The 21,974-nt window shown below is 39.1% G+C and overlaps 1 protein-coding gene across 3 annotated transcripts in view; it reads left to right on the forward strand.

Annotated features, from left to right (window-relative positions):
* Positions 1-21,974, forward strand: part of rad18 (RAD18 E3 ubiquitin protein ligase) — a 36,647-nt gene continuing 14,673 nt past the window's right edge. For 2 of the 3 annotated variants that reach the window (XR_005441464.1, XM_038696934.1), the window contains exons 1-11: positions 1-157; positions 2,010-2,088; positions 2,594-2,655; positions 2,841-2,911; positions 7,232-7,638; positions 11,108-11,207; positions 13,364-13,551; positions 14,307-14,377; positions 14,794-14,854; positions 18,315-18,446; positions 19,725-19,851. Coding sequence is in view for 2 of the 3 variants with exons in the window: in XM_038696934.1 (XP_038552862.1) it covers positions 107-157; positions 2,010-2,088; positions 2,594-2,655; positions 2,841-2,911; positions 7,232-7,638; positions 11,108-11,207; positions 13,364-13,551; positions 14,307-14,377; positions 14,794-14,854; positions 18,315-18,446; positions 19,725-19,851 (1,349 nt within the window). In the remaining variant the exon portion in view is untranslated. The remainder of the gene's footprint in view (positions 158-2,009; positions 2,089-2,593; positions 2,656-2,840; positions 2,912-7,231; positions 7,639-11,107; positions 11,208-13,363; positions 13,552-14,306; positions 14,378-14,793; positions 14,855-18,314; positions 18,447-19,724; positions 19,852-21,974) is intronic. The other variant, XM_038696935.1, reaches the window with a different exon arrangement.

The following is a 21,974-nucleotide window of genomic DNA, read 5'->3' on the forward strand; positions in this document are numbered from 1 at the left end:
GACGTAAGAGGCGTCGTGCACCCCTTCGAGCGGGACTGCTGATCACTGAAACAACAGCAAGTGTTGCGACTTTCTCAAATAGCTGCTTTTTGTGACTAACTTAGATATGGCCCTTCAGACTGAAGCGGATTTACCACCTGGCCTTGCATGTTTTAAAGTAAGTATTGTGTAACCTTATTTATTTTGAAATGTAACTTACCTGTTTTGTTAACATTATGGTTAGGAGCTTTTGGCTAAATGAAAACAGCTAACAGTTAACGTTTGCTAACTACATCCATTGTTAACCGTTAGTCCATTAACTAACGAGTGACATTACAACTTTAAAGCAATTTAGATAAGAAATACTTATAAAAGAACTATTGATCCAGGGTATTTTATCTACAGTTGACTGATAAGATGACCTAATGTAATATAGCTAACGTTAATCGTTAGCTAACTTACAATGCAACCAACACATTTGCGATTAAACTTACGTTAACCCTATACACATTAAGAAAGTTTTTTTTACGTTAACGTTACAGTAAACGTTAACGTTATTTGATCATAATATAAAATGTCACATTGGAACCCTGTCCATTCAGGATCTCTAACAATAACATTACGTCAAACGAAACAACCTAAAACATATTAATTCTAACGTCAATTACATGCTAAAACAATTAACGTTACCCAACGGTAACTTAACATTTACGTTACCAGAACATACTTAGATAGGTGTTCATGTCAGGTAACGACAATTTATGGGGTTCTGTAACATTACAGCATCATGACGATGAACCAAATGCGACGCGATGTTGTTGTGAAACACAAACATACGACCACATGTCAAAGGATGTAGGTTAGCTGGCTGTTTGAAGTGACACCATCCAGTTACCCTAAATCACCGTGGAGGTCTTGTGTAGCAGTCACCAGAGATGCTTACAAGTCTTTGAGCAAGAGTCCAAGTCAAGTCTCAAGTCACATTATAATGAATGTTGTATCACCTGCTGCGTCAATCCAGGCTGCTTAAAACACTGCATAGCTATGAGGGATTCTGTAACTGTAACCTGTTCTTCACTTACAGAGCACAACCATGTAATGTGCAATGCATGACATCTTATAAACTACTGTAAGTCAGCACACCCCAGACCCTCAAACCAGTGTAACGTTAACTAAATAAAACTGTAATGTTACATGATCAACAATAAACCTGTAACCTGTTTGCAGCCAATGTTAATAATTAACGTAATGGCATCCAGCTCAACATAAATTATTACATTAATCGACTACCATAAGTTTGGCAAGCAAACAAACGCTCATTCATATTTTCATAACGAACGACAGTTTGTGTTAACCTCCGTCCGATAGGTCGTAGCTAAAGCAAGAAGCAAGCTAACGTTAGATGGCAAATGCTGAGCTAAACCTGTTTACTAAACTCAGGTTACTAACCTATTTTGCATTCAGCACTTCTTTGTTTGGGCATTGTTGTATGAAGTTTTAAAGCTAAAGGTATATGATGCAGCTGCCGGAGTTTGTTGTCCTCTCTCACGTGTGGCCGCGGCAGATACGTAGTATGTGTTACGTTAGTACTTAAAGGTAAGGAAGGGAGGGGAATAAGAGCAAGCTCATCAGATGCTTCCTAAAAATAAACATTGTTCACAAGTCCCGCACCTCGAGGCCCAGTCAAGTCTGAAGTCTTTTGAGGACGAGTCTCAAGTCAAGTCTGAAGTCACTGTGTGTGAGACTTAAGTGCGACTCGGGTCTGAGTCTCAAACTGGAGTCCCCATCTCTGGCATTGACTGAGAAGTTGTGATGTAACAATGCAGTTACTCTAGTAAGAAAGTTAATGCTAGATTAGTTTCCCCCCAAAAATTATTCACTGTCTGTATTTCTTTCTTCTAACCTGCCATGTTTTCAACACATGTAATATGTATTATTGCCAGGCTGCTTTATTTTCTGCCAGACAACTAATAGTTGAGTTGTTTCATGAGTATTATCTTTTTTTTCACTGTGGTTTTTCTCTTCTGCAGAATGTTGATACCCTGCTTCGGTGTCCCATTTGCTTCGACTTCCTCAATATTTCAATGATGACTAAATGCTCTCACAATTGTAAGTAAGAAGTGGATCAGCTTTTAGAGTAAAGTTAGCTATGATACTGTTATCAGTATATAAAGGCAAAACCATTGAGTGACTTGTACAAACCAGCAAAATGCAGCTTTGTTTCTTCTGATAAAATAAAAATGGTAAAGCAGTAATAATAATAACGGATGTATTTTCAAATGAGCGGTGTGTTTTTGCAGTATGTGTGCTTATACAAATATAGCTTGAATTGTTATTAGTTAGTTAGCAAGTTATTTTTGGTGGATGCGTCTTTGCCTGCACCTATTTATGTAAGCTTTGCTTGCTTCTTGTCATCTGAATTTTGCTTTGTGTTGTACATTAGTGCACGATCATCCTGATTGAGCCACACTAGACCCTGTTAATATGTGTGTTAAATACAGTTGTGCACTAAAGAGAACATTTTTTCCCATGTATTGTTCAGTCCAAATTGTCACTGAATAGCAGATGGTTAGATTAAGTATAACATAGACTTTGTTTGCATTTCATTTAACAGTTTGCTCCTTGTGCATCAGAAAATTTCTTTCCTATAAGTTGCAGTGTCCAGTTTGCAATACAGTAAGTATGAACTTAACTTATCAGCATTCATAATTATGCCCCCAAGTTGTATTTATATAATCATCTGGGTCATTACCTTAATAAAGATGAAGCAGTGCAGGTCATCTGTCTTTCATTGTATTAATTTGATAAAGCAGGCAGGTTTCCTTGACATCTCGTTTCTTCTTTCTTTCTTTTTTGTTTAGCAAGCAACAGAACAAGACCTAAGAAATAACCGTTTATTGGATGACTTGGTCGTAAACTTTCAAGCTGCAAGGTAGTCCGTACAACACGTTATACATGGTTACCATTTAAGTGTCTTGTGTCTGAACTTTCTCTGTAAATGGACCAAAGTGCACCCTGCATCACCACTAAATGTTTTCCAAAACTGTATCTGGTGAATGATAAAATTTTTTAAATATACTGCATAGCATGATTCAACATACATATTGAACAAACTGCTGCTTTGGTATTGGTTTTGAATTCAGAGTACTGCTATCAGTGATACAGTGAAAATTTGAAAAAGAATACCACCCTAACCACATTTGTCCACATAAACAGGTCAGCAAACAGAGTCACTGTGTTACTGGCTTGTTGGCCCTTAATGAGCAATGGCACTTTTATTTATCATCTAACATTAAATCCAAGTATTTTTTGGGGGTATTTTGCACACCAGCACAGATGGCGGACAAGGATCTTAGCAATTTATTTTGATACAGCCATCTTCTGCATACAAAAGCTTGTATAGTTAGTGGGATTATTTTAAAATATTTTTGCCCTGAGAGATAGACCAGCAGAATAATGAAAACTGCAAAATTTGAAGACAAGGACATAAGACGCCACAATCCACATACATTAGCACAGGTGCACCACGTTAGAATCTCACCAATTTGTATCGTTATATGTTTATAAGAACTGAAGATAAAAACAATGACTGTGGAGATTTCAGGGGATGCCATTGTTATTGACAAGATTACAGTATGTCCACAAGGGAACCAATGTCAGTTTACTTCAATTTACCAGCATTAGAGAAACACTTAGAATTGCCTCCCAGTAATCTACCTCTGATTTAAGGATTTTCTGTAAATCAAATAGGGTTTTTAATGGGCTGAAGTTATTCAATGTTCTTCTTGTATTATACTTCTGTGTGTATTGTGTAGCTTTAGGGATGATCTTTTTTCATTACAGCATAATGTAGGCATAGGTAGCACTACCCAGAGCTGGTCTTAAGGAAATTTGTTGGTACTTTAAATGTAGTTGTTTTTTCTTCTCCAGTGACACTTATCACAGTGTAGGAAAACATTTCCTTTAAGTTGAGTGTCCTGTTATTAGTAGCGCTGGCCACATGCTTGCATTCATTCGTTGTCTTAGGCAGACTGGTACAAGAGAAATAAACTGATATGTCCACATACAGTAGGTCACCACATCCCCTGGGATTATTTATCCCTGTTGGTTTACTGTCATACACCTCTTTTTTCATCCTGTAATCCCCACTGTATCCTTGTTATTCTTTTTTCTGTTTCAGTAATAACAATACAAATATCAAACACACATAACAGAACACACATCTTTTTGGGGAGGCACATTTTGCTTGCTCTAGCTATTTCATAAATAGAAAACTGTCTATGAACGTGAGTTTTATGAATCATCCATGTGTAGGGTGCATTATGTGTAGCATCTGTTGAGGAAAGATAGATTAAAATAAGCCTGCTAGACTAAATCTAGCTCATTTTCTGTTCATCAGTTAGCATTGTATCCTGGGGGGGGGGGGACAAACAACTGAAATCATCAGAATTGTTTGTTCAGTGTCTGGACCAGTGTCAATATAATGTCTGAGTGCTGTTAATGGTCAGTAAGCCATGATGTTTCTACCTTCCATCAATCACAATGTTATCAACACTCTGAAAGGTCTCCCTTCAAGCTGTAGATCTTCTGATTGTCATCACTGTTACGAATGAGTGCCTTCTACTGAAGCTCTTTTCCCCCGTTTTTTAATTTCCTGTTGTCTAGCATTGAGCGTCTGAAAAATGGGATTCCTTGATAGGTGACTCTGTCATAAAACGGCGTTGTTATCTAGCAATAGACTTGTCTCAAACAACTTCTTTAGTTTTGGATTAGTTCCTTTTGCTCTGAAACAAATACCCTACATGGGCCCGTGTAAAAACGTGTCTGCATGGAGTCACACAGGGGAGAATATTTAAATTGCTCTGGCATCTGTCCATGTGGTTGCTACATTTTCTGCTTTAGCGAGTGTTTGTGAGAGGCTTCTCTCATTGGGCCACTCACATTTCTCACTGTGAAACTGGAAAATGCTGCACTGGCGTCTGTTGGCTGATGGCACTAATTTACTGCCATTAAACTAGAGGCCTATTCGTCTAGCAAACCATTAGCTGTTATCACAGTGCCACACATTTATGTTATCGCAGTAACAAGCGATCTTAGTCTCCTCTCACTCTGTAAACTCATTTACTTAGGTAGAAGTGGTGCTTTTACCGTGAGACATCAGACACTGCTATTGAATCGATTTTATCACTAAGGGCACAATGCCCTTTTTTGTTTTGGATACGGTACAACTTGTTTCCTTGAAATTAGCAATTTTTGTTTGTAGTGTGCCGGTGTCTTCATACCTCTGCCGTTTTTTTTATAAAATTTCCATTAATTTTAAATACAAAAAGCTTAAAACCTGTTTGATTTACATTTCCCATTGTGATTAAAGTACTCTATGTTGAAATTCCATTTTAGGGTTAAATAATTATTGAGATATTGTATATTGTGAGAAGGTGGTCATATAATCCTATTATGAAATTGTGTGCCACAGAGGGTGTGACTGTCCAAAGGAGTGTGGTCAACAAACGTCAGCTTTAAAAGTGCTTTAGTAGCTGTCCTCCTTGCACTTAACTGCCACCTCTAATTATAAAAGATTATTCCTCATGTTTTAAAGGGAATCAGTATGATGGAACAATTTAAATTCAATCAGTGGGTATAATTTCAGTAGACGGTATTGACTTGCTTTTGGCTCTTTTGATTACTACAGGTCTAGACAGGGAAGATCATGAGACTTCAAACAAAATGCCTGACCTTCTGCCCTTATCCCCTGATACAGTATCTCATTCAAATAGTGAATGTTGGTGTACTTCTGAAAGTCTAAATTTTTCTTATTATTTTATCTTATATTTTAGATGATTCTTTTTTGTGTCCTGCATCATATATTGTTAGCTGGTAATGTTTAAAACATTGGTTTAGAAGTGTCTAAACTATTTCATTCTTAACCCCCAAAAGACTTGGTTTCTTTATTATCATACCTGAGTCTCCTTCCTCCCTCTGAATAATTAATTGCAGATACAATCAGATTGAACTGTGATGTATATTTAGAGCATTATTTTGAAGAGGATTTATAGAATATGTTTTTATATTATGGTGCAAGTCCTGGAAGAACATGCTACCAATGAAATAGGTACTCGGTTACTGTCTTATCCGTGAAATTGTTTAAAGAGGTGTTTCTTTTTGTTTGTTGCTGGTCAAAAAGGCACTTTTAAGTCACTTGAAATTTAATTACTTTGCTGATCATAAGAGTCCTTTTTATGGTAGTGTTTTTGTCACCAGGAGAAAATATACCCAGCTTCTTGTTCCCACCATTAACAGACCTCAGAGGAACCATGAGTTCACGAACAGAAGAGGTTCAAAAATTGTTCAGTCATTTAGCACTCAGAATAATGATGCCAGAATAAAGTATGGGGTGATGTGTGTTACTAATTTTAAACACATGGTGTACTAAATATGTACTTAATCTCTAAAATACAGTCTGATTCGCTGTGTTCTCCGTGGCAACAGCTAGTTAACTGGTGGGGTAGAGCAGCATCTAAAACCATTTCACATACTAAAGTGATGGGGGAAAGCCTGTTTGCTCAAATGAGGCAGAAACAGTTAAAACTAATGGCTATCCAGATTGTGTTGAGTAACAGTGCAGTTATCATTAAAAGAAAACAATCGGATACAAATTTACAATTAAATATATTTAACCAGAAACCTTACACTTCATAACTCATGGTGATGTAGGTTATTTTTATTGACATTTTGTTATTTTACATGTTATTTTATTTACCCTCTCTAAATATACTACACTTAGATCAAAATAATTTGTTGTAGTTTTAGTGGAATGACCAATCATACCTGGCTGTATGCAGATGAATGGTGGGTGAAGATCACATTTCTTCAAAATCATTCTGTGCGTGCGTGCAAACCTACTCTAATGGGGACAGTAATCACAAATAAGTTTTAGATATGGAAAACAGAACATCACACCATCACACACCTCATTACTTCCATTTTATTGCCAAGTAATGGCCCCAGGTACAATTTGTTTGCTTTCCACATTTCTAAGACTCTAGCCAAAATGTCTACTTTTTCTCACTTTTTTCTATAGAGCGAGATAATTGGGCAGATGCAGTTAATTTCAAAGGGCTCACTTTACTGTCAACAGTATTCCTTGGCACAAACGCTCTTCTCTTCATAATGGACTCAATAGGTGTGTCTCTACATAAATCATATGCTGCACACGTTCTTACTCACGTGCACTTTGCTTTTCTTCTTTTTCCAGGCAGCAGTTGTCAAAAGTAAATTTTGACTCTCCTCCAATATCACCGAAGACCCCGGCTTCCGCTGTCAAATGTAAAACTCCCAGAGATAGGGGCCAGAAGTGTAACAGCTCTGTTTTGAATCACTTTTTCCAGAAGAGGCCTAAAATATCTCCCACTAAAGCAACCAAGCATTGTGTTCAGCTGGAGAAAATACAGACTACATTTACCCCAAATGCAAATGACTTACATTCAGCAACCGCTCAAGTACCAGTGGCTGTGAAGGAAGAGCCGATAGATGTGGAGGAGGCCTCCATCCAGGGTTTGATGTCAGTCAAACAGGAGGACATCGCCTCGTACAATATCAGCACTGGGGTTGAGATAGCGCATTCCTCATCACCATCACAAGAAGTAAAGCCCGTAATCAAAGGTAAAGCTGTGCTACCTGTAGGTTAAGAGTGCCGCGTTGTGAGCTATGTGTTAACTTGTCTGGAAATAGTCACTTGTCTGATGCCAACTATTCAACAAACATAGACAGACAAATACAGCAAATGATGTCATTACATTACATGTACTCATTTGGCAGACGCTTATCCAAAGCGACTTACATTTGAGGAACAGCATACAATCATTAACAGAGGTTAAAATACAGCACGAGATCGACAACTGACAATACATATTAATAAAAGCAGCAATAAATACTAGTGAGCGCTAATGGCACATATTGCATCAATGGGGTAAATACCTAGGGAAAGAAGTAAGAGTTAACAAAAAGTGCAATCAATACAAGATAATTGTAGGGGATAGAAGAAGAGCACAGGAAGTGCATGTTAGATGTTAGGAGTTAGAGGTGTTATAAGAGGAAGTGTTCTCAGAAGAGATGAGTTTTCAAGAGCTTCTTGAAGTTAGAGAGGGACGCCCCTGCTCTGATAGCGTGTGGTAGATCGTTCCACAATCGTGGTGTCACAGATGCGAACAGCCGGGACTGGGATTGCTTTGTGTGAAGCGATGGCAGTTCCAGGCGGAACGTAAACTTGTATTATGGAGTTTAGGTAGATGGGTGTAGACCCAGTAGTTACTCTGTATGCAAGCATTAGTGACTTGAATCTGTTTCTGGAGGCCATGGGTAGCCAGTGGAGGTCACACAGTAATAGAGTGACATGCGTCTTTTGGGCTGATCAAAAACCAGACGCGCTGCTGTGTTCTGGATCATTTGTAGAGGTTTCACCACACAAGCTGGAAGACCTGCTAGAAGGGCATTGCAGTAGTCGAGGCGAGAGGTAACCATGGCCTGTACCAGAAGCTCGGTGGCATACTGAGTGAGGTAGGGCCTGATTTTTCTGATGTTGTATAGAGCAAAGCGGCACGACCAAGAGACAGCAGCAACATGGTCTGAAAAGAACAGTTGGTCAACAGTCATGACACCCAAGTTTCTCACCACCCCGGTTGGAGTGATGGTTGAGGAGCCAATTTGTAGTTTGATGTTATGGTGGATAGATTGCTTGGCTGGAATGACCAAGAGTTGAGTCTTAGAGAGGTTTAGTTGAAGGTGGCAAGCCTTCATCCATGCAGATATGTCAGAGACAGTCTGTGACCCGCGCCGAGACGGTGGGGTCATCTGGCGGGAAGGATCGGTAGAGTTGCGTATCGTCTGCGTAACAGTGGTAAGAGAAGCAATGTGAGCGAATGATTGGCCCCAATGAGGTGGTGTAAATTTAGAAGAGATGGGGCCCTAGTACTGAGCCTTGGGGTACCCCTGTGGAGAGGCAGTGGGAGGAGGATAATTGTCCTTGCCGCAAAACATTGTAGGAACGCCCTGAGAGGTAGGATTCTAACCACAGGAGTGCTTTACCCGAGATGCCCATTGCTGAGAGTGCCAAAGGCAGCTGATAGGTGAAGCAGGATAAGAACCGAGGTTTGGGCTGCAGCTTCAGCTGACCTTAGGGCTTCTGTTACAGACAAAAGAGCCGTTTCAGTAGAATGGCCACTCTTAAAACCAGACTGATATGGATCTAGGAGGTCATTCCGTGAAACGAATTCTGAGACCTGTTTGAATACTGCCCGTTTGATAGTTTTGGATAAAAATGGTAGAAGATAAACTGGACGATAGTTCTCAACTTGAGTTGGGTCGAGTGAGGGCTTTTTAAGCAAGGGTGTAACCCGACCCCTTTTGAAAGTGGTCGGGAAGGTTCCTGAAGACAGAGAGGTATTTTATCACGAGTGATTGCTGGGACCAGAGTAGAAAATCTGGCTTGGAGGAGATTCGTAGGAATCGGGTCCAGTGAGCGTGTAATGGGACGGCTATGGGTCAGGAGTTCTGATACTTCGTTCTCCGTGAGAGGAGTAAACGAGGAGAGTGAAGTGCCATTGTCCTGGGAGGACAGAGGATGATGTAGTAGGACTGCTACATATTAGCCTTGGTGTTGAGCCTTTTGCACCATATCCCGCGGGAGATGGAGGGAGACATTGACAAGTTATAGCCACCACTTTTCCTGTGAAGAAGGCAGCAAAGGTATCAGCAGACAAGTTTGTGGGTGGAGGAGGATTTAGTAGCATTTTAAAAGTGGAAAATAATTTCTTTGAGTCAGTGGCACTGCGTATTCTGTCATTATAGAACGCAGATTTGGCAGCACTGATGCTTGTTGAGAAGGAGGATAGGAGCAGTTGGTAGCCCTTTAGGTCGGCAGGGTCTCTGGTTTTTCACAATTTTTTTTAAGCGGCTCTGAGATTAGTACGGAGCCCACAGATGGTATCAGTTAGCTATGGGTGGGACTGGTTCGGGCGGGCAGGATTGGTGGATAGAGGACACAGGCTATCCATGCATGGGCTCAGCGTAGAGCAAAGAGATTGTGTGGCATCATTGACCTCGAATGAGGAGAATGTGTTGAGGGAAGGTAGAGCGGATGCCACCACTGAGGCAAAGTGAGTGGGAGACAGGTTACGGAGGTCGCGGCGGTGTGAGACCAATGGTGCTGGAACAATGGGCTGTTCCTGTAGGCATACCGTGAACTAAATGAAAAAGTGGTCAGACGTGTAGATGAGTAACAGTTAGGCAATCGGTGGGACAGTTTTGGACAAGAACAAGGTCAAGTACAGCTTTGTGGGTCGGAGGGCTGAGAAAACTAAATATATGATTCAAACACTCTACACCAAAGACGGACTTTAGTCAACCTACTTTGGTGTTATTGTTGTTTGTCCTCTGCAGCCCACTTACAAAATCTGCCGCTTCTTGTGTCCCTAAACCAACCAGAGTGATGTCCCCGAAGGTTGCAGGATGATACTAATAAAAAAAAAAAAAAAATCAAATTGCAGATTCTTTACTTTAATTTTGCTTACTACAATCCATTACACTAAACAATAAGTCACCTTTGTTTTTGTGTAAATACCATTTTTGAGTAAAAGCCATTTTTGTGTCATACGGTGATGGAGTTGATGAGTATGGGAACTTATTTGAAAACTCCCTGCTGGTACATTCAAGGACGATCTGATTATGAAGTCTTGACCTTCTTTTTTGTCTTCATAGTTTTCTTTCTGAAAGGATATGAAAATGTATGGTAAACATTTGACATTAGTTTGTGGTACCAAATGTAGTTATTGGGGGTAAAAAAAACACTGCTGTGGCTCTTAAGCAAAATAATTTTTTTTTTTGCTGTTGGTCAGTAGGTGTTGCTATTTTTAGATTGTGGGTATCTTAGGATCTGCTCTTCATTTGTTTAATTTCAATCATAAATGCTGCTTTTGTGGTGTGATATTAAATAAACCGTTTCTTAGTGCTGCTAGGGGAGTGGTTTGGATTTGCAGTGGAATATAATGTGATTCATAGCACCAAAATGTGGTTTATTGTTTTTAATTAAGATGTATATTTAATAATATCTTCTTGTGTGTGTGTGTTTTTGCAGTGGAGTGCCCTGTGTGTTCTGTAAGCGTGCCACAGCAGTTTATCAACAAGCATCTGGACATGTGTCTGACCAGAGGAGAGAAGAAGGAAAGCTTGAGGAGGTAAAATATCACTTAAATGAAGGCTCTCTGCTGTTGTTTGCTTAAGCTGTAATGCTCTATAGGGAGGTGGGATATATGTTAAAGACACTTGTTAGATTTTTGTACCGATGTGCATTGATCTTTGTCACATTGTCTTTTTCTGATACTATTACTGAGGAGACGCTGTGGCTTTCAAATATAATTAAAAATGTTGGCATAAGCAAAGGTTTTAGGAGCAGTTATGTGTTAACATCTGTGGCTGGGATGTACTGTAAATGTCCTGGATCTACACTAGATATCCCTTTTGGTATGTCGAGATTAAACTTTTCAGAACAAGTGTACTAACAAGTGTATACTTCAAGGAAATGTAATATAAAAATGTAAACATTAAAATTATCATAACTGCAGATTTCGACAGTTAACATTGTAGGATCAGCAGAAAAAGTGCACATATTAAGTCGATTATCTGCTCTTCCTCTAAGAAGATAGTTTTCACTGAAAGTGACTGTATTTTTATTTCTGGATGAAGTTGGGTGGAGGAAAATGATTTATTTCTATCTTTGAAACTTGTAGACTTGTAAACTAAAGCTAAAAGTGTAAGTTTTGTTTGCTTAAAATGGGGGAACTGCTGCTATTATTGTAATTGTTGCAATTGATCATGTCTGTCAGGGGAAAATTTATCACTAGAAGTGGTGATTGTGGTGGTGGTGGTATAAGTGGTGATTATTCTAACCAAATTTTTTTCTGTATTTCTCATGCAAATTACCATCTAAAATATTTTTTACATGAATATAAAGTAATGAAACAGACAACTTTGCAATTAACTAATTTAAACGTGGGCCTCTCATGCTCCAAGACCTGTCTGAATGGCCAGGGTGAAAGAATTACACTCCACTCACATAACCTGCCTGCTGCTGTGAGAGAGCGGTGACGATAATTAGGCACTGTAAAAGTCCCTAAACGGCAGCAGAGCAGAACAGGAGGGCAAGATAACTCACTGAGCCATGACGATGTGAGTACAGTATAGGAAGATATTACATGGCGCGCACGTGCGCACACACACAGGGAGCTATTAGGAAAAGCAGGCAGGGATGGTTGTCACTGGCAGTCCCAAAACCTCGTAAAAATAAGAAGAGAGCCTAAGCATGTGACGGCTTGCAAAAAAATGAACACTGTAGATTGTAGTGGTCAACCAGGGTGGGCTTTTCATTGGCCAGTGCCGATATCTAAGCCCTGCTAGTAATAGGTTACACTTTCAAGCAAATTTTTTAAGTAAATTGTACTTGTCAGAGTAGTTTTAATGCATCATACTTTTACTCTTATTTGAGTAAATCTTTATATAAAAATCATTACTTTTACTCCGTTTCATTTGGATACAATAATAGGGCTACTTTTCTTTATGTATTTTATTTTATGGCCCAGTTACTGTCTGTGCCGCTGTGATATGACGTAAAACACCGTCCAGCACAGCACATGCGTAAAGTTTGGACATTTGACGCTGCTCGGCTCCGTTCACTGGTCACGGCTAATTTAAGCTGATTAAAACTAGCCCGTTCCGGTGTCCATTAGTGTGTGTATTTGATATTATCCAGTAATGGTTTTAGATTAGAGCTGCTGTCATATAGGAAAAATATGATAACATTTAGAAAAGACGACGATGACTGAGGAAATTTGTGCTCCAAACTAACTTTTTCCACCACTTTCCTAAAACATCGTTGCACAGCAGCCCCACTGAAGTATCTGCCTGCAGATGTGTCTGCTGACATTTATTGCTTATTGGCTTTGTGAGTGCAGGCATCGCTGATTATCTAAATTATGTCCCAAGCGTTTTCATCCATATAAGTGGTTGCTCACTGTAAGCGGTTTGTACTGTACCATCAATCTTGCTACATAACTTGCTGAAGTGGACTGGGTCTGTGACATAATTTCAGAGCCTGATCACTGTGAGTGGCTTTTAAACATAGCTTGGATGAGTAATGACCTACGCAGCAAATATGAGGTTCTGGTAACGATTGGTCACATTTATGTAGCAGTGCAAAATGCTTAATCTGGAGTCGACCTTAAAGTGATAATGAAGAATTGCAGATGTTTCAGTATTTTATTTAATATTAATATCAGGCAAAGTCAAGTAATATCTGGTGATTACTGAAAAAAAACTGTTCACATGTCTGTTGCAGCTCCCTTGGCAAGGCGAGGCGTCCAATGGGGAAGCTTGTGTACAACCTGCTTTCCCTGCAGGAGCTGAAGAGGAGGCTGAAGGAATGCCACCTCTCAGTGCTGGGTTCTCGAGACCAGCTGATCAAAAGACACCGGGAGTTTGTCCACGTATACAATGCTCAGTGTGATTCTCTAAACCCAAAATCAGGTGAGGGCATTTGGCCTTTTATATACTGTAAGGGTAATACTGTATTTTTGCAGTCATGAGCGAATAGTTTACTAATCTCACTTGTCGTGCTCTACTGCTTTTTGTTTTAACGAAGTGTCCGCATCACTGGAGCCAATTTAAACAAATTTGATTATAAAAACTAAAATACAGGGCCAGTAGAAAGTAAGTTGGGACAGTTGAACTAGCAACTCACTGGCCCGAACATTATTGTTTAAAAAAAATAAATCAGAAACTCAACATCCTGCAGTTGCTTTTACAGCTCATGTCGAGCACCTCTGTCCAATCCAGATTTGTAGTTACATGATGAGTGGTTGTCAAATGTTATTTCTCTAATCCCATCCCAAACATGATGTTCATTGAGTAAATTATGGTCCTATTTAGGGGGAAATGGACTTTTTATAATTTTAACTGTGATTACATTTTAGTTTAGTTTTTTATATCCAGGATATATTTAATAACCGATTAAACATTTTAACAGAATAACATAACTTATAAGTCTTTGGTTTTGTTGTAACACTGAAATAAATAACTTTATTGTAACTGTAAATAATTTTTGGAAGGAGGGACAGTAAAACTTGTCTTCTGGCCAGCAAGTTTCAAACCCACTTGCCCAGTGGGTCCAGTTGCAAAAAAGTTGAGCCTTGAAATATTTTATGTGTTCGATAGAAATTCGTGTATCAGGCAATATGTGTAATCTCAAGAGTAATACAGTTTTCTCTTTCATTCATCAACAGCTGAAGATATTGCCAAAGAGCTGGAGGCCAATGAGAAGATCAGGAATCAGCTGCAGGGGAAAGCCAAACCTGTGCGTACTAAATGCATGTCATGATATGTCATGTCATGATCACTAAATGCATATGTCAAGGGCTTTAATTGTATTTTTATTTTTTATTTTTAAATGTACCCTGTGGGTTATTTTTACTACTAGTGGTGTTGTAGAATAAATGTTTATTGACAGCTTGTTGGCTATATTGTCCATAAAAGGTGGGAGATGGGTAGAAATGCATTCATTGCGTTTGTTAGGGCTTAAGGATGGAGTCCATTTTGTGGAGAAACATTGGTCCGGGAAAAAGTTATAAATGAAACCCATTTCCCATTACAGTAGGAAAATTGTTTGCTGGCTTAAACCATCCTTATATAGGGCTTTTCAAATATTCTCATGTTTTTTCATTGATTGTTAATGCTAATGTAGATGTGTATGTCAATTCAAATCTCTTGCAGGTCATGGTTTTCTCAAAGAGTCTGTCTGAGAAGGAAATTGATGAGATGCATTCAAATTACAGTAAGTGATTTCACTATCAAGTTGTTTACACCTTAGGGGTTTGACTTACGAAGCTGACAGCTAACAATCTGTGCCAACAAAAGTCAACTGAAGAAACTGTTTTGCATAACCTCACATCTTTTGTTAAAATGTACACTTGAGTACAGTATAAGGACTTGGCAAATGGCCAAAATGCACATGCTGTCACCCATTTGTAGTTAAAAATAAAAAAAAAAGGAGAAAAAAAACAACTTTGCAGAAACATAAACAAACTAGCTAGCCATTTTCGACCACTGTTGAAAGATATAATACACAAAGTGCAATATAATGTCACAATTCCTTTGCCTTGTGTACAAAAACAACACTAGGTGCCAGTCGGGGAATAAAAGGTACATTTAGTTTCAGTCCCGAAGGTTGTTTTTGGAAGAAAAGATACATTTTATGATAATCATTTTGTTTGGTTAAAAAAGTTTCAATATCGTAGATATACATTTACCTCAAAGACAACAAAAGCTATGATGCTATGGTAGCCAAATTACCAAACTGTCTCCAAGACTGTGGTTCAGTTACAAAAATGTATGAATGCTATCTTGTTTAATAAAAGACCTAAGTGTAGAGCTGCATGAAAACACATCAGACAAAAAGGAATGCAAAATGTTGTCATCTCAGAAGGATGGACCACTTCTTTCCAAAATATGAATTTGCTTTTGAAGTGTAGTTGAAGTGACCAATTTTGTGTTCACTGAAATGCTTTCAAATGTTGCTTTCTCCTTTTTTACTGTCACCATATATTTCATAGCACTTAAAAATGAATATTGGAAAACACTTTGGGGTGATTTTTCTTTCTACTGGAGTGGTACTCATTACGACTCTTGTAAGAGTTAGGATGGCTCATCTATCGAGTGTGCCTGTTGGCGTGAGCGTGCAGCTATGAATCATTTTGGGTCCGCCGCCACCACCAAAGAAGAGGCTAGTCAGTGTAAGCGGGGAATGCAGCACATTCTCTTCCCTCTTTTATTGTTTTGGGCAATTTTTTGTTTGTTTTTTTACATTAAAGAGAATTCTTCTGACGTTAGCAGAGGCTGTCTTTATTTCAGGTGTGACGACCCACCACTGCTTTGAAATCCTGTTCATTGTTTTGAATTTTTAGTTAGAATACCTTAAATAATCAACTGGGCATTATTTAGAAACTCCTTCTCAATTATACAGAACAGTGCAGGAGACAGGCTTGGGCTACAAAGGTTTTGGGAGGATGATCTCAGAAGTAGGTTTCTCATAAAATGCTTAAAGATTAAATACACTTTGGGCATCTTAAAAACAGCCTGTGATGACAGTTTCCCAAAGCCAGACCATAGGCTTTTGGACCAATCAGTGTGTTTGTTTGTTGTTGCAGCTACTTCAGTAGGAAAATCCAATGTGTGGATCCTGCTTGAGAGGTAATCCATCATAGAAACTGCATGGCATTATTTTTGTCAAAATTGAGTAATTGTTACATGGTAATGCAGCGGAGAAGTAAAGACCGTTCTTCTGGAAACTGAAAAGGCAGTATTCACAATATTGCATACTTTTGTGTCTCCAACAAAATCATTACGATTTTGCATATTCACTGTGTCACCCAGACATAAACTCAATCTTACTTTACTCAGTCTAGGAGACCTCCATTTGGAGCCAGCCTCATTCCTTCCAAAACACATTACCAGCAACAGAAACAAGCAGAATTGCGATCTCTTCAGTGATCATTTAGCAGCAAGGGGCGGAATGAAAATGTAAAACTAATGAGGTGACTTGTTTTTTGTGTCAGTGTAAATTATTCCGAAAATACCGTTTTTACTGTGACTTGGCTATTTCAGTGTCTTGTTTTTACATTCGCTGTGAACTCACTCAGATGCATACGGATGCACAGAAATCTTGAAAACTGGTCTGTGCAAGAACAGCAGCATTAGAGAACATTATCCAAAGTCATGTTGTCATGGTTGAACGAGATGAAAATCTTGTTGGAAATAACTCTGGAGAGCTAACTTCGAAAGTGGTTGAAAAATGGATGTGACTCATGGGGGGTGGGTTCTATAAATAGCTGCTCTGCGATGATAACCTCTTGATTTATCAGAGGAGGATGTGGATGACTCACTCTGCCAGCATGGGGAATTGTGAATGAGCAGACAGAAAGCAGCACACCTTTCTTCTTTCAGTTCTTTTAATGTTAAGTCAATCAGTAGCTGGTTATTCAGAAAACATTCTTGTAACCCAGAAAAGCTACAAGGAAAAACATGGAAATTCTGCTTCGTGAAACCAAACCCTGAGAAATTTGATCTGTATGTTTGCTTCCCAGTTGTGGTCATTGAAAATAAATTACATTGTGACTGGAGAAACACCCTCAATGCCCCTGTTATAGTTTATCACAGTTGGAACGTTAACTCAGTTTAACCTACACATCGAAATAACCTTTTTAGTAGTTATAACAAAGGTGACTGTAGTTATACCCAAACTGTTGGCAGGTATCATTTGCTTTGCAGAACTACATTCTGGACCCTTTACCACTTTGTGTGCCCATGAAGTTTTGACCACCATATTAGAGTGGTAAATTATGAAGTGAAACAGGCTTCTTTTAAATATAATCTGTTTTTCCCAGAAAAATCTGTCTCTCTGTAATGTGTGCTAAGTGTCGTAGCCTATCACAGTCAGCAGCTGTCACTTGCTCTCACCTCACCTCTTAACAAGGTTTCCTCTCATTACTCAAATGACTAGAGTCTGACATTTTTCTGGGAATCCTGTGGGTCACCGATGTCTTTTGTAGTGCTCTGTCCATTGTGTCACACTAATGCAGTGTTTGAGCATAAAACATTTTTGTTCTGTTTTTCTCAGTTCTGTCTCCATTCTCTCTTTTTTGTTAATGTGAACTTCAGATTTGCATATGCTCTGGCTTTTTCTCTGGACAGTAATTAAAACCTTCTTTATTTCTGGATCACTGCCAAAACACGTTCTTCTATTGCCCGCTTCTGTTCATAGTCGGCTGTAATGTCTTTTCAATGACTGTTTGGTCTCCACTGTAGTAGTAAAATGTTTGATTTTTGCCACATGATCTCATATTGGAGTTGCCTCTATGGTGATGAATAAAACCTTGTGTTTTCCCAAATCTTTTTCCAATTTCCAAATCAATATAGTAATCTGATTGGCCGGATCTGTCACAGATATTGTCGCACAAAGAAAAATTTGTGTGCATTCATTATAAATATTAATACATGTTTTCCCAAACAACATATTGAAAAGTAGCCTATTTTGTTTTCCACCCACTACATGCATCCGGTAACATTATTAGTAACTGTGTAACTTGTACAACGATAAGATGTAGTGTTGCATTAAGCTAATTTAATTCCGCATTAAACTCATTGACAAGTAGTGCATACCTCAGATACTGCTGCATAATACTGCAGAAACCAGTGCCTCCTTTACCTATTCACCAGATATGCTGTTTTGCCTGCAGGGAAGCAGCACAGCAGCGACTTTTCCCGCCTGATTGCCCAGGTTCGGGGTCGCCTAGAGACCACCCGACAGACTTGTATCAAACAGAAAGTCATTGTGGAAGGAGAGGATACACAAAAAACACACTTTGCAGGTACTGCATTACTATTACCTTTATCAAGGAATAAAGATGTACTCCAGCCACAGGGGACTTTTAAGCTCTCTGGAACCCTTCAGCATAAGTCACCTGAACCCCATGGTAACTGCTGTCACCAGTTCTCCTATTTTCCTATTTCATGGGGTGGTGATGTTGCAATGGATAAGACCCCATTCCCCACTGTGACCCATCCACCATTGTGTTCCTGAGCAAGACATTTAACCCCTAGTTGCTCCAGAGGCATGCGACCTCTGACACGTATAGCAATTGTAAGTCGCTTTGGATAAAAGCGTCGGCTAAATGAATAAATGTAATGTATTTTCTGTAGTGAAACTATCACACATTTGTGTTTTTAACAATATGTTAAATAAGCTGTGCAATGCAGCTTGACAAGGTTGTTGCGATTCCCCGCTGGTTGTGTGTGTGGGGGAGAGTTTAAAAAATTAACTGCAATTTATTCCGTCGTTGCCACAATGCGACTGTACACTGCATTGCTGTACACATCTGGGAAGAGTGGATAAAGATACATCAATAACTGTAATTAATGTTGGTGTATTTTCATGTCTTTGCAGAGAACAATTTACAGAATGTTAAAGACAAAGTGCAAAGAAGGAAAGTCAGCTGGAAAACAATGTAACCACAAAGGAACCTAACCTAATTTTCTCTAATTCATCAAAAACAATTTGGTAAAACTTAAAACTGCTGTAATCAATATATTCTATTAAAGATGTATCAAATTGGGGCGGCTGTGGAAGTAGAGCGGATTGACCGTTAATTGGAAGATCGGCGGTTTAATCCCAGGCTACTCCAGGCTGTATGTCGAACTGTCCTTGGGCAAGATACAGAACCCTGAATGTTAGTTTCTGTTTGAGCACTCATGCTCAGTGTATGAATGTGTGTGAATGCGTGGAAGTGCACTATACAAATACAGCGCATTTACAAATAACAAAGTGAAAACAATCACATGTCATAGTGAAAGGGGTCGCTGGTAGTGATGAACCTAAATCTGCAGCTCCACTCAGCTTTACGGTGCTTTATAGCTTCATTCATTAAAACGCATTCACAAACATTGCATGGCACTGTGTTAGAGGCTTGATATATGTGACCGCACCAGCAGGACCTTAAATCTGCTGGCACCAGTGAGAAGGTGTGAAAATCTGGTGTCCAAAGTGGACTAGGGGGCATTCTTTAAATGCAGTTTTATCCTTTTGTTTGGTCACTGCTTGATTCCCCCTTGATGTCTGACAAGATGATATAAATTTTTGTCTCCTTCAGATGAAGTTGAAGAATCAAAAAGTTGCTTTGCGATGAAGTTAGAAGACAGAGAAACTGATGATGAGCCATCTGCGGAAGGGATCGAAATGTCACCCAGCCCCTCTGATAGTGACGTGTCCATCAGCAGGTGAGCCCTAAATAAAGGAAAACATCCTGATTCACTTAGAGTAGGCGACTACTTCGAAGCTTGTTGTCAAGGCTTGGTCCTTTTCGTGCAACATAAAGGTAATATAATAAATAAGGTAATGTTTACATGCACATTCCATAGACATGGATCCCATATATTCGGCGCATCGTCGCTGCTGAATTATGAGCAGTGCTGCTACTAAACTTTAACTCAGTTATTTAATATCAATGTGGAACAAATTATTTTCGCCAACCCACTGTTTGAGCATGGTAAATCACGCTTTGCTAGCTTCCTCTCCTCCTTCATCAAAGGACAGGTGCTGTTATAAGAGCAGCAGAGTTGGGTCTTTTAACTGCAGTGCAATCCGTAGCGAGTGAGTGGACGAGCGAATGAGAGAGTCTGTCTTGTTTCCACAACTGTTGGAAAGTGAATTCGGTTAGCGCTAGCTAACATCTCCCTGTGCTTCAGACGGGGCGGAGTCACATGACTCCACATGGTGTGTTTCATGGGGGAAGTACATGAACGCACTAGGGCTGGACAATTAATTTGAAAGTAATCCAAACCAAAATTCAGAGCCTCTAACCGACATAATTTCCCCATGTCGGTTATTTAATCCTGGTAATATTGTGTGTGTGTGTTTATGTACTCTGTAATGTGCAGTCAACATTACCATATCAATTAACATTTAGATAATGGATTTGTGAAATCTGTGAATAAAAACTCCAGCTTTAATAGATTAACATATTTACAGGGCAAAAAAAACATTCAAAAACAAAATAATCGTTCAATAATCATAATCGAGGTGAAATGTTCAATTAATCATGATTTTGACTTGAGGTGAAATTGTCCAGCCCTAGAACAAAATATTACAAGGATTAAATAACCGACATGGGGAAATTACGTCAGTTAGAGGCTCTGAATTTCGGTTTCGATTTACTTTTCAATTAATTGTCAAGATTTAAGATTTTTCATGCCTCTTGTATTGCATTCATAGGACAGCATTGTAATAATTCATTTAATATTGAATTAGGATTTCCTATGAACTACTTCACAGTAATGTCAATTACTGTGGTAATTCCCAAAAAGTTGATTGCATTCAGACATTGGAGAAAAGTAACATTTACTTATGATATAGACTTTTGGCAAAAGTACAAAACAGTTCTACAAAATGAGAATAAATTAACCACAAACTATCAAAATGTAACATTCTTTTATGGTAAATACAGAAACACAGCAGAACACTGAATCTGCAGAACCAGCTAGAGGAACAATACAGTGACACTCAAATTATCAGCCGATCCTTTTGTACATAAAAGTAAGGGTTGTTTAGTCAGAGGTGTCTACAGCCTACCAGACAAACTCTACATCTGGGACAGACAAGCTCCTTCGCCACACCATTAAAACTGATATTGATAGCCTCCTGTCTGTGCTGTCAACATAGTGCTGCAGGAATCGGACAACCCTTCCTTTTCAAAGTTAGCCAGAACAGAGGCGCTTACTTCTAATCCAACTAACTACTAATCCAAATCCTTTCACATGTTTCTGCCTTGTTTGTTTGACACATTATCAAAAAATTGGAAATAGATAAACAAGTAGAATGAAGCCCTGCAGCATTGATGTGGAATGATAGACTTACCTTCCTTGTCCTTATCTAAGCTTTCAGCTGGTCAAGGGAAATGAAGCTGTTGCAACATAGCTTGCATGCCCATTTCCTCCAGCATCAGCAGTTCATTTGGAAGGTAGTTTCCCTCACCACACTGAAACTGGCGATGAAATTGTCTTCATTGTGTAATTCATGTAATTCATGGCTGCTGGATGTTAGAACAACAAATGCAGGTTAGAAATGAAAAGCTTCTCTCTAATGATGACAAGAGAATCACCGGCCCCACTTTTTCCAGTCCTGATACCAATACCGGGGCTTTGGGGATTGGCAGATGCATCATTGTGCAAGTACCGATCCGATACTAGTGTAAAATGAATAAGCTGTATTCCTTACTTTGAGGAAGAGACTGGGAATCATTCTTTTATGTTTACAGCAACATGATGCTTGACTAAAACTTTGCGATCCAGTTATTTGAGTCGGTGTTGGGCCGATATCGGATCGGTGCATCCCTAATGATGAC

Source organism: Micropterus salmoides, unplaced genomic scaffold (genome assembly GCF_014851395.1).
Source record: "Micropterus salmoides isolate LMB-PRFRI ecotype aquatic unplaced genomic scaffold, ASM1485139v1 Ms_hic_scaffold_4, whole genome shotgun sequence".
In the NCBI taxonomy this organism is placed as follows: domain Eukaryota; kingdom Metazoa; phylum Chordata; class Actinopteri; order Centrarchiformes; family Centrarchidae; genus Micropterus; species Micropterus salmoides.